This window comes from Vanellus vanellus (assembly GCF_965231255.1).
Source record: "Vanellus vanellus genome assembly, chromosome: 5".
NCBI classification, from domain to species: domain Eukaryota; kingdom Metazoa; phylum Chordata; class Aves; order Charadriiformes; family Charadriidae; genus Vanellus; species Vanellus vanellus.
This window is the reverse complement of record NC_138910.1, coordinates 19670056-19684051: the sequence shown is the minus strand read 5'-3', so window position 1 is coordinate 19684051 and position 13996 is coordinate 19670056. Positions and strand designations below refer to the sequence as shown.

The 13996-nt window shown below is 36.0% G+C and overlaps 1 protein-coding gene across 1 annotated transcript in view; it reads right to left on the bottom strand.

The window, feature by feature from the left end:
* Positions 1-13996, bottom strand: part of PSMD14 (proteasome 26S subunit, non-ATPase 14) — a 48951-nt gene that overhangs the window by 21907 nt on the left and 13048 nt on the right. Inside the window, exons 4-7 of the mRNA XM_082484262.1 lie at positions 2962-3033; positions 2517-2636; positions 1350-1420; positions 240-390 (exon numbers count right to left, since the gene is read on the bottom strand). Of these exons, the coding sequence (XP_082340388.1) occupies positions 240-390; positions 1350-1420; positions 2517-2636; positions 2962-3033 (414 nt within the window). The remainder of the gene's footprint in view (positions 1-239; positions 391-1349; positions 1421-2516; positions 2637-2961; positions 3034-13996) is intronic.

Here is a 13996-nt window from a genome sequence, read left to right as displayed (position 1 = left end):
TGATTGGTTATGTATACCGGCAATATGAAAGACTTCCAGCTTGTTTAAGGACCACTGATGTAGGATACAGAATAAGCTAAAAATGATCTTTTCATTTAGAAGGAGAATTCTTTTTTTATTTTTATTTTTTAATGCAGAGCAGGCCTCCAAAACATTCAAAGAACTTAAATATAATTGCAGTGCTTCTATAGTAAATCTTACTGAAGTAAAAAAAAAAAAAAAATGGAAGCCTACTATACCTTTCCTTTTACACTCTGAATGGGATCCACCACCACAGCAACAGCTCTTTCTGATAAGGCTTCAAAGCTCTGCTGAGTATTGATATCTACACCAGACAACCAACAGCCAAAGCCAGGGTGACTATGATACCAACCGACTACCATCTCAGGTCTGAAACAAAGAGAACATTGAGATTCTTAAGAATAAAAACATGTAACAAGAAGAAATAATAATGTATCAGGGCATAAATTAGGATGAGCTGTGAAAACAACACCATTAGGAATATTTAAATTACTCACCATAGTATGGTGAAAACATGGACATGAATAAATGCGACAAAAGAGGGCTATCATTAAGGGATGCACATTAGCAGTGGTAGATCATGCTTTCAGTTTTTCACCCTGTTACCACACCTTCACTGAACCAGTTTTTACCCTTTCAGCACTTGAGTAAATATCTACTCTTTAACTCCTTGGCGTCGAGGGTTGAATTTTCACGGCAGAAAGTCCATTTCAGACATGGACAACGGGAACCAACGGTGGGAAAGGATTAAATATCAATTAAACCAGCAGTAGAACTAGGAACTCAGTCAAAAAGCAATTTGCACTGTTCTGTTCAGCTGCTGAGCCTTTTGCTAACATTAATTTTGAAGTTTTTCCCACAGTAAAAGAATTTGAGCAAGCAGACGACAACTGTTGAGAGGTAGCAGTGAAATAAAAATTTGTTTAAATACTAGGATCTTTTACAAAATTATTTTCCCTTTTCATTAAAATTGATCATAAATAAGCTATAACTTTGTATTTTTTTTTACCTTAAGCAAAAGAAATAAAAAAAAAAATCAATCTTTTAAGCAGGTACTGTCTAGTAACTGCCTATACTAAATGGAGCAGCAATCTAATCTTTCTGTGCAATAACCAAAGCTGTAGGTTTAACATCAGTGACAATCTCCTGACAATTGAAATGCATAAGGTGGGCTGAATTATGCGCTATGCCACTCACCTGATTTCTGGGCCAATTATTTCTTTTTAAAGATAGCCCCAAGATCACTAGTTTTACGGAAAGCCAGCTGTTTCTTCTAAATAACATGCAGGGATTACTTGTTACTGTCAGCCCTCTTTAGGGTGACTTACCTTCCCGTCTGTTTTAGCATATCCAACATTTTTGCTTGAAAAACAGGATCAACTGCCTCCACACTGACACCCTGATGTAGAAGACAGAAAAATCATAGTAGCTGTACATAAAGCAGTATTATCTTTTAATCTGTTACTTTCTGAAAACAAAAATTTAAACACCTTTCATACGCATCTGTCAGCAACCTGACTACTTTAGAACTACCTGGCAGAACACCCTTAAATGTAAGTACAATTTTTATAAACGTATTTCAATGTGACTTTAAAATGCTGAAAGAAGATTTTCAATTGCTATTTAAGGTATCACTACTATGAGTAAACATGACTAAATTGGCATAGGAATTAATCTTTTCCTCCTCTTTTTGTTCTGCAAACTCTGGCCTGTTGTTTCTCACAAGTTCAGCTTGACAGGTTTTATTCAAGACAAATATCCCATACTGGGTCTTTGCAGATTCTACTTATACATGCATAGAATAAACTCAGGACAAAAGAATTAAAAAATTTCATTGATGTGCAGCTCCGAGTTACAAAGAAATCCATGCTTCTTTTAAGAACAGTATTTCATTTAAGTTACACAAAAAAAGCATCATAAATTCCAATTATACTCATTGGCTGATCATCTCTTTAAAATATCTCTTCATAACATGAATATTCTTACTCTAAATTAAAATACCTCATTTTTTTCACATCACAAAAATATCATTTAACAGACATGTCACTGTAAGATCTGTCAAAGAGAGCAAGTTTGAAGTATACCTATAGCACCCTCACAATAAAGGGCATGATAGACTTCTAATCAAACCTTTTACATTTTGAATCCTTCCCCTGACTCACAGTATACGAGTTCTTAAAGTAATCAATTCATAAATTTCATAAGTGATGTTATACCAATATATTTATACATACGTAAAGACATAACATCTCCATAAACTGACATACACATACATGTACTAGTCTTTGCTAAAAAAAAAAAATTAAATTAAAATAAATCTGCTTTATTTTTTTTACTGAAACCCTTAAATCCAGTAGACGTGTTTGAATTATACCTAGTAGGTTATACCTTAAGATTGCACAAATGAGGTAAAGCAGAAAAAGCTTTAAAAAAAAACATAAGAAAAAAACAAACAAGTAAACAAAATTATCAAGGTCTAGGTGTAAAGAACTCACCGTTCCCGACTGTGGCATTGCAAAAACATCAATCACTCTCACAGTGTAATCATCAACAAATTCCCCGAGCATCAAACCCATAACTTCCATAGGGACACCAGCACGACCATGCTTCAACATCTGGAATTAAGACCAAAAGACACTGTATGTTTAACAGGGAGTTCAAGTTTGACTTGGGATAGTTCTTTCAGCCTTTGCTGATCTATAGATAATTTGCAACTTGTAGCACTTTTGCAAACTGTAAGGAGCCATAAAATAGTAAAAACGAAGCCAGGAAAAGAGAATTAAAATACATTTCTTACTCTGAGTGTTCCAAACAGTATTAATTTATTTTTAAAATTAGTCTGTCTAGCACCTAAGGAGCACAAGTCCATAAAGTCTGGATAGGTGCCAGGTGCTCTATCTCCAGCACTATACACAGATGCAGTACACACAGAACACTTACTTTCAGCAGTGCAAGGGAAGAGATATAAACCTGTTCCGCTGTATCGACGGCAGGAGCATCTGTTGGTGGCCCCTATGGAAAGAAGAAATAATTATTTTCTTCACCATTATTATTTTGCAGTTTCTAAACATTTTATTTTGTTTTCCGTATTATAAAACTTGCAGAAAAAAATGCATATATAATTGCGACTTTGTGTGTTAGATGCAGTTCTTACAAACAAAACAAAACAAAAAGCACACCTAAACACCAAACACTTCTTTACAGCACCTTCCTTCACTAACCTGTTTTGTAACACAAGTCACCTAGCCATCATCCCGTCTCCCCCACCCCAAAACAATACAAACTTAAAGAGCAACCTTATCAGAATCCGTCAAATAAAAAACCGGCAAGTATTGCACTGGGTACAAACCTGTTACAAGACACACAGGCTAAGAGTCAGATAAGTTTCCATTAGTCAGCCCTGCCGCAATGCTAACCTTCGTCAGCTGCAAAATACGGCCAGTTCTCCAATTAACTATGTGTTTCTTACAGTGGTGTGAATGTAAATGCTGCTGGGCTAGCATGATTAACTGGCACCAACACAAACAGCAATTTCCCTTTGCTTCATCAGCTTTCAGCTAAAGAGGACTTGCAGATAAAGGCTATGGGAGTACTTTGCAGATACACTGGTACAGTGAGAGAAAAAACGGACCTCCGATCCCTAGGTGGAAAAGCTGTGAACAAAATACTTTGCTCTTTGCCTTATGAGTAGTTATTCAAAAATTAGCACAACTGTCCCAGGTGTGAATGATTGGTTGAAACAGGTTCTGTGTACTGTTGAAAATGAAAAACACAGGAGGCAGCAGTTTAAATGTCCCTTTCTCGAGGAGCAAGAGACATATTGCTCTTATATGCAGAATTCTGTATCAGCGTACCTCATTACAGCCAATTAACAGTACGTTCATTACTTTATTACCAAGTTGTGTACAACAAATTTCCACTGAAAAGACAAAAGGTTAGTACTGCACTAAGTGATGTAAACTTAGAAGGGCAACAAAGCAACTATGGAGTAAAGTAAAAAAAAAAAAAAAAAGACACCCCACATTAACTTAAAGGAAGAAAAAAATGGTGCCTTTACACAAATATTTTGTAGACTTAGAACCTTAATTCCACAGTCCTAAGCAAAATTGGGCAAAATAAAAACTTGGAGTAAACTCCTGATTTTTCACGTTAAGTGGAAAAATTCAGTACAACGTGTGTCCACATGACATCAAACAGAAGAGAGAACCATTGATACAAGCCATCACCCCCTGAAGACAAAACCAGGAACTTAAGTAATCAGCATAAATTTGTATAGCAATTGTCCTTTCTGCATACTCTCACTTTTACACACACAGAAAAACATAATCTAGTCTTCAGAACGCTTTAAAGACTGTAAGAAAATTCAGTTTGGGGTCATCCACCCCCCAATGTCAATGAATTCCTTCTCTATTAGCTCCAGATCCAATCCTTATATTTTTAATCCAATCTTTATATCTGAAAACTCACACACATGCATGGATCTGTGTCAACTACAACTGCTTCTTAACACCTTTATTTCCAGCTTTGATACTGCTGAACATCATGTCTTGATATTTGCTCTCCCTCACTTTTTACTACCCATTGCTAATTCTTCTGACACTTTGGCCTTTCTACCACCAATCTTCCAGCAAGTTTAACTTTTCAGCTTCTAAAATATACTTGCCAAAGGTCCATTTTTAATCAATTCCACCTCTTCATTGAGTATTTCCCTGACTACCCCTAGCGTAACAGTGACATGCTCCAGTGGAGAAGTCTTCCTCCAACACTTACAATGAGAACTCTGAGAGCAGTTCTTCAGAACCTTTCCCAGAACCAGCTGCACAGGGCATGTGAATCATTTATTCCAAGTTTACTACAACTAAATTGTTTGACTGATGAAGCTTCAACTGCCCAATCATTTTCTGATACTGTTACTATATTTTTTTCCTCCATAAACATGTAAGTTCACTTTCTTAACTGTATCTCTCTTGCTTGATTTTAAGTCTATTCTAAATTATCTTTTTTCCACTTAGAAGTCTTAATACTTTGGAAAGCACAAAGACTCATATTTCCACTTAATCATTGCTAAGAATAAAGCAGAAATGAGTTGGGGTTTAACTAAAAAAGAAACCAAAACAACTCATGAGTTTGATAACAACCCCTTTCTTCATACATAAAGATCTCTTCCAATTTTTTACCAGTTCTAGACCAAAAAGGGTCTGAAATGAGGGCAAGAGTACAAACACGGTAACCTTCTGCTTTAGAAAGAACCATAACATCCATGCTGATGCTGTAATCACCATACACATCTGTATTTGTCCCAGAATTTGTTTAACATTTCACTGCAAGCAGGCATCCCATTACACCATTCCGTTTTGGTTTTTTTTTAGATAAAGAAGAGCATTAAAATAATCTCCCCCAAACTAGCATAAGTAGTTCTGTGATTTCTGGAAGGCTAATGTTGATGTTTGATTGAGACTAGCTTCTCAAAAATCATGAGCTTGACCTGAGGTTTATTCCACAGACTATGGCTCTTAAATAGCCTCTCCCATATGGAATCTCTAATGTCTGTTAAGATGGCAGATCACACTGACACCCTTCCTGCAGCCGAGGCATTAACCACATCTCTGTCCCCTGTGTAGGCATCTGTGTTCACAACTCTAAGAGTTTAATTACTCTTCATAACTTTTCCTATTTTAAAATCAGTCAGTAGATTCAACACTATAGGGAGGAGACAAACATTATTACATCTTGTTTCTGTAACAAGGCAACTAGATTACCTTTAGTTTAAGCAAAAGGTACTCATTCCTAATCTTTCCTCCTTTTATTATTTCTATACTCCTTGGAGCTTTCAAACGCTTGTTTCCCTTGGTGAGAAGAGGGATTATACTTTATCAATCCTTTAGGCATTCTATGAGATAAAGTAGTTTCTGTTTTCAAAACTTATGTTGAAGTTCTCTCTCCAGTTGCCAATGCCCGTAGTGAACAACTAATTCTCAGCATAGGAAACACTGCTAATTCATAAAGGAATGCTCCGTTGGTATAAATCAAGTTGCTTAGCATGTTTTCATTTTTAAGCCATAGTATTCACTGTGAATGATTTTGCACACTAAATGCGAGTTTAAATAGATATAAAGGTGACTACACTAAGCGCTGGGAGGTATTAACTGCGAACTTCACTATTCCACTTTAAGCACATGCCCGAGATAGCAAAAATATTAAAGGTTAGCTTCCACTCTTCTCACACAGTTCAACCACTTTACCCAAATACTTCAAAATTAGCTATTGTAGTATACTATACAAATATAATGTTGGTTTACTAATTCGCAGGCGTCTTATAAAATACAGCACATACCAAGTATTTCCTTGGTCACAGACACCTCTTTTGTGAAGACCTCACTATCTCCTTTTCAGTCAGCTCTGTTCTCCTTACAGATTACAATTACCGACTAAATTACGAGAAAAGGGAACAACTCATTACACTGTACCAATTATGTGCATTAATTTTCATGTTAGTATTCCTTCGTTTTGAATATAGATTAGAATGAACTGCTAAGAGAGTTCTGAAATTATTCTGATGTACCAATTCTAGAATTTTGAGGAGGAAAGGATCCATAGGTCAAAACCTGTCCAGAATCTACCTTCACAACAGATTAAATTTCACATTACTTTTCTACCAAAGAAAAACTGGCACATAATATACTATAGCTGTGCACTTGTCTTTCTACAGAAAATTAGAAACCCAAAGTTCAAATTCTTAAGTTAAAACTTTTAAAGATTTAACAGATAAAACCAACAGAATAGATCTTGGGTCTTTGAAGTAGTTTACTTTGGCTTTAGATGATGACATTTGAAAAAAATAGACATTTGGAAACTGGAACCAGTCTATTTCCATCTCAGACCACATCCTTTTCCATAAACGGCTGATAACCTAACAGAGCCTTGGAGCGAGAGCCACAGCTTCTGTGTGCGAGTAACGCAGTGCGTGGGAGCTAGCTACGGGTTACACGTTTTGAGATTTCTTTGGTCTGTTTCTGCTAGTCTTCCACAGAAGTTCATGCATTTCTTTCATGAAGCAAAGAGGAAGAAAGTCTTTATTAGCCAATCTCTACATGGAAGCAAAGTATTTTACGCTGACCCTCCACAGCATGTGCTATTATCACTGTTCATAAACTTCACTGCCTGCCAACTTTAACAAAGGAGCATCATCCTTATGAAGCAGAGTACCAAATTAAATTAACTGGTGTCAGAAACCCAAACAAGAAAGCATTTGTATTTGCAATGCAAAAGATCTGCTGGTACTGTTGGTTACATTATGGTATTCAAAGAAGGTCAGACAGTTCTCCCACTGCACAGTTTTGTAAGACTGTCCACATCTCACTGCAAAACAACGAATATTGTCATCATTCTGCCTGCCCACAGAATTATTGGATAATTTCTTGAGGAACTGGAGAAAAATGAATTTGGAAACTGCAAGGAATAATGAACATTCTTTTTCCCAGGCATTCCTGTATAAGCTGGATACAGTAATTATTAAAATCCAAAAACTGTTCTAAAAAATACTGTTATTGTGCTACTTCCTGAAAATGGATGTTTCTTCCGAATGAACTATACGTGCTGTCAGTCAGTGAAATGAGCTGCCTGATGGCCAGCCATCTCATAAAACCCAACCAAACTCTAATTTTGTTTAGAATGGCAGAATCCCAATTTCAGTAATAACTGATAAAATTAAGTTACCGCTATTAAAATAAATTTTAGTTTTGCTTTTTTTTTTTTTCAGTAATATTTGTAATGGGAAAAAATCATGTTCAAGTTATGAACAGAAGATTACATTGTAATATTAAATTATGCATGATACTATTTTTGTTTCAAACAGTTAAAGAGATGATCCAATATAAAAAGCAGCCCTTTACTTGGGCAGCCCTTGTTGATGAAGTGTTAAAGGCATTTGCCATTCTAACAGGATAAAAACTAACGCCTTGAAGTGTTAGCTACTCAGGCCTTTTAGCAAATTTGTTAACACTTTTAGGTATATTACTCCACCTTTCTCTTAGTGTGAACTGGTATCAATTATTTAGTCAATTTTATTATGTTATTAAAATACCTGCTGATTAAATGTGAACTAAAGTGTCATTTTAGAGCACTGCTCTTTATTTGTACTATTTTACATTTATTCAAATAGGTACAGAAAGTGGACTTGATTAATTACACAAGCAACCAAGAAATATTCCACAAATTGAGGCACTGTCTATTGTTTAAATGGATCTTAAACACTGCTGGTGTTGGTGGCACGCTAATAGCACAAAAGACGATTTTGAAATACATCATAGCTGTTTCAAAGAAACTCAGTTTTGCAAGGGGAACTGTAATAAAAAGAGGCAGTGAACTGAAGTGCTGTAGAGCAAATCTTAGCTTTATTACACAAAACAACATATTTCTGTGTAAAATAAGAGCCGATACAGTCATTACTACTTTTTTTTTATTTATTTTTGCAATTGGAACAATTTAAATGTGAACATAGGACACACAAGCGAAAGCTGACCGCTATAGCGTTTATTTCTTTCCCAGTAAGCTAAGAAAGAACCTTTTAATAGTTTAATTTTGTGAGTATTAAACAACTAGTGTGAAAAACAAGCTGCATGTAAACTATTTCTACTGCCTCTGCTTCAATGACTAGCTGAGGCAACCTGTTATAGGAGGTGTTAATTGGCAATAGGAGTACAAGTCAGAAGCATGTTCCCCATCGTCCTAACCCAGCAAGGCTAGGTCATTAAAGTGGAAATGAATTCTTTCATGCCGACTTAACCCTTTCAGTACATATTTTCAGCTGTTATATCTAAAAACAATTGAGAAAGATTAACTAAAAAACAAGACAGAAAAAACTTGCATTACTTTTGAATTTAAAAACTATTCACCCCCCCACTTCCCTTCCCTTCCCCACCTCCTCCAAAACAAGTGGTTCAGATAATCGTGACATTTATTGGGGGGGGGGGGGGGGGGGGGGGGGAGAAGGGCAACTGGGGTATAAATGCAATGACAATCATTGTAAAATAACAATTTATCATATTAAAGGATGTGTGGAAAGATCAGGCACTTAATGTGAGCTTAAAACTATCATTTTGTGGAGGTGGGCGTATAGCTTTGTATGAGGGGAAAATAACATTACAGAATACTACCTGCAGAGAGGACACAAACTCAAGGAAGTGTGCAGAGGAGGTATCGGTATTAGTGATAATAGAAAGACCTTAAAAGTTCACCAGAGTACCACTGCTCTTCTCTACTTACTCTTTGTCAGTAAGTGGTATAACCTGATGATGTAGTGACAAAGAATAAAAGATTTCTTAGATCAGCATAGTGCTTTTTACACATTGCTAAGCCTACAAATCCAAACAAAATTGTGATTTTGGAAAAAATTTTCCTGTACTGAGAGAATACACTTACAGAAAATACCAACTTGTATTCCATCAGTGGAAGGGGTGAAAGGAGTAAGCCATATTCCCAGATCTCAATGGTTCTAGCAACATTGTCATGACAAGCACCAGAAGCCATGTATTGCATTTTGTGCAGTACGGGAAGTTAACATGATCAGTCCTGACAGAGAAAATGATCTGGTTCATAAAAAAAATTGAAAAAAAAAATAAATCAGAGTTCATAAAAAGGGAAAAATATATTACTTTGCACTGTGAATCACACACTAATTAGTAGCAATTTGAAATTTTATTGCAGTTTTCAAGCTAGTACACACACAATTTTACAGTTAGTTCCACATCAAGAGGATTATATTTTGAAGCTAGCATTATGTCTAAACAGTTTGTATGTTTAGGCCCATTTTTATACCAATTATAATAAAGCATACATAACAGACCACAAAATACCATAAGTCTCAACAAACAGCCTAGATTTCTGAAAGGATCACATTGTCTTGTTACACCATATGTCAGATGAAATAAAAATTGTAGTAATATATTTAGTCTCATAGACAGTCTTATAGCCTCCAAAATGGAGTAGAGATACTAGGGATTATGGCATCAATTGCTACTTTAAATTAAAAATATCTGCCAAAAAACCTTAACTGGCTGGATTAAAAAAAAAAGCAACGCCTCAGTATGTTTTACAAAATCCTGTCTCCTAAAAAAAGTTTATCCAGGTTCACATTTACAACAGAACTCCACAAACAGCAATATAGATGGACTTGAAATATATAACGTCTCCCATCTCTCCTTTTCAAAAAGCAAAATTACAGAACACAGAACTCTGTATAGCTCTGAGCAGTTGGTTAAATGGGCTGGGATAACCAGTTTGCAAACACGTCTTCTGTGCAGAGCCAAAACTTTACTACCTACCTTTTCTGGTTTGTTTTTTTTTTTTTGTTTGTTTGTTTGTTTGTTTTGCTTTGTTTTGTTTGTTTCTCTGGGTTTTGGTTTTTTAAATTAAGCAAAACTTCAAACAAAAAAAATATCTAGTTCACTGGGATACACCACAGAGAACCCAGCCAGAATTTTAAAGAAAGAAAAAAAGAAAGAGAGGAAGCCACCAAAGTTTAGCTCATGTTTCTATTCTATCCATCTATCAGTAATCTCTCTTGTACCTTTTACAGTTTCACGGAAGAGGTATAGTAATCCACCAACACAGGCACATGCGGGATTTCCCATATACCTATAGAATGTAATGTTTTGGTGTTTTGCTCATCTAATTGGCCAAAATTGAAAAAAAAATAAATAAATTAAAAGTTCTTCTACAAAACCAGCACTCCTATTTTCCAATATTACCATTGAAAATATTCTTGAAGGCTGAGGCTCAAAGCTTACTAAGACAAATTTTGGCAGGATTTGGCATCAAATGATGCTAGTTGAATTTATTTTGAGGTCAGATAAGCTTAATTTTACTAAAGTGTAATTTACAGAAATTCATTCTACTTAGTCTAAATTTTTTAGAAATATTTATTACCCAATATTAACATATATTCATGATAGAAATTTATTTACATATATCACCTTGATGTAATTTGCATTAGACAGACTTTCTGCAATGTTCCCAACACAACTGTTACATGAAATGGCTGCTTAAGTATAATCTTTCCTGGTTCTAGTGTTTCCTCTCTCTTTACCCCATACAGTCTACAAGTTCATTGAGACACGCAAAAAGCAAGGGGAGGTATGTTGCATCACTGAAGTTAATAGTTCTTAAGCTTGATACTAAGGAATATTTTGACTAGATGACCTTTAAAGGTCCTTTCCAACCCAAACCATTCTATGATTCTATGACAATGTTATGGTTCGCGAAAAGCCATAAGATCAGGGACACAAAAGAAATCCTCAGTAACATTGCACATGTTTTTTAAAAAGAACTACTGTTTTCTCCAACCTCAAGCTGCTGGGAGAAAAGAAAAGCCAGAAAATACAAAGGTCAGTTTCACTCTAGAATAAAACCAGGACTAACCTGTTATCTGTTCCTATCACCATTACAGAAGGTATTGGGACTTAGAAACGAGAGCCTCAAGGCAGATAATGAGGCACCATTTGTACATTTTGTCTGCCTCCACAAGTCTTGCTCTAATGCAGATTTTTAATTACTTTATTCTAGACACAGATCTGCTAAGAAAGCAAGGTAGCCTTCAGCGGGTGCTGCCTGAAGTCACCCTAAAGTACACTTTGTGAAGCAGAGCCGTCAAATGGATTTACTCAATACGTAAAAGAATGCTTCAGGTTCTACAAGCCTACAGGCTCTCTGTTGTTCTCAGGACACAAGCAGGTGAACTGGGATACCCAGCAGCAAAAATGCAGGAAGGTTAGTTGTTTGTAACACTTTCTAAAAACAAACCAAAAAAACCCCACACCACTATTAATAGAACACCACTTCAAACTTCCAGGAAAGTTTGAAGGGAATTCTTGTACACCACAGGAAGAAAACAGAAGCCCTTGTTCAAAGGTGCTGTATAGCAGCATTGCAACTTAATATTCAATAGCATGGGATCTCAGAAAGAAGAAACAATTTCTAAGAGAAATACTTAAATCGACCACTGTCAGGAGGCTGTTTCCTGCTTACAGAAAGCAATGTTTCAAGTGAACAGGTGTAATGCAAAAGGCAAAGATGCCTGCTCTTGTTTAGTCTTTTTCCCCTGTTCTTTCTCATTATGGCTACACTCATTTCCTTGTCCAAGCCTCTTTGTCTCTTCTGGGGAAAGTCGGCTGGACTACACTGGCAATTAAATTGAGGAGAGAGAAGCTAATTGCCTAATTATTAGAAATACGGAAGTTTAAGATCTGAAGCCAAGAGGAGGCAGCTAAAAATGGTCTCCAGAGTTTATAGGAAAAATAGTAGATCAGAGGAAACTGATAATGCTCAGGCACAACACACTAGCTTTGTTATTTTTAGTTTTGGGTTTGTTTTTTTTTTTTTCTGATAGTGCAGCCCATCATACTTTAAGGCAGCTTTTATAACACAAAGTACACACTGTGTTGTAAGTACAATCACAGGACTGTTCCTAAACCCAATTCTAGCATGTTTCTCTCTCCCATTAGCACTTTTAGATATAAATCACATTAGACTCACTCAACTGTGTTTCAAATGTAGAAAAAAAATATACCCAGCCTTTAGCTATCCACAACAACTTTCAAATAAGCCTACACTACCCATGGAGCTGTCATCATCTCCAGTGTAAGCAAACCCAGGCCACACCACTACGCTGATATTTTATATGAATATTTCGAACACCCCTGTATTAAAACACCAACAAATGCAGAAAAATACTCATCCCAGTCAATGAAAGTAAAACAGCCAGTTTACTGTAGCTAAGGTGTATTTTTTTTCTCCCTAAAACAAAATTGTGTATTTTGGATACATAAACTGACGCTGAGACTTTCTACAGGAGATAGATAACATAGGCAATCGATTAAGTCTTTTGAACTTTTTATGGGAGTTGATGTTGGATGTTTTTAATGGATGAAAAGCGTTTGTCACTGAGAAAGTTTTTCTGCTCTTTAAATGGGTTGATACCTTCTGGGAAAAAAAGTAGAACTGGAATAACCCACCTAAATTGTACACCATCTCATCTACTAGGAGGTATATTGGAATTCTAGGAATACTAGCATTCTTAGTACTTGAGAACTTTGCTGGAAAATGTCTCAGAAGCAATGGCACAGAAACGATGCACAATTTTAAGAGCAATAATTCAGATTTATTCCCCTGGCTGAATATTCTCAAAAGGAGTATTTGAAGCTTCAAATACGTGTGAGAAGCAGACAATAGTGTATCACCACAATTCAAACCACATAAAGCATATAAACCCAGGAGACACAGGAAGGAAAAAGTCATGCAGGAGCAACAGATACTGATACACCAAAACACTACAGCTTTCCAAAGGAAAAAGCACTTAATTACATTAAAGACAACACATTTGCACCTTTCAAACTAAACCCCAACCTGTTTCAAGAATCAATTAATCAAAACAATGTTCAATAAGATGTTAAGGTGTTGGGGTTTTTTCCTGGGTTTTGGGGGTTTGGGGTTTTTTGGGGGCGTTTGTTTGGGTTTGTTTTGGTTTTGAGATTTTTTTGTTGTTGTTGCTGTTGAGGGTTTTATTGTTTTGGTTTGGGGTTTTTTTTTGTTTGTTTTGGGTTTTTTTTTTTTTGGTTTTTTTTTTTTTTTTTTTTTGCATAGGGAATCTTTGGATGCAGATTAGCCAGCTAGAACACATCATTTACTTCAGGAGGCACATCAGCTTAATGAACTAACTCAAGGAAACTTGCATTTAATTGTTAATTGGGAATGATCTACACTGAGCCTGACCCTCCTCTGCCTGCCAGATTACCAACTCTTATTCTGAAGCCCTGCAAAATACTAAGCCAGCAGTGCTCTTTTCTAATAACCATCCTGGCTAGATCAGCAGATGAAACAGAACTTTAGATCAGTGGCAGGTCTCCCAAGTTCCCACGGTGCCACAGATTTACTAAATGGGATCAGCATGTTCTAAAAAACCATGATAATATGAGGGAAA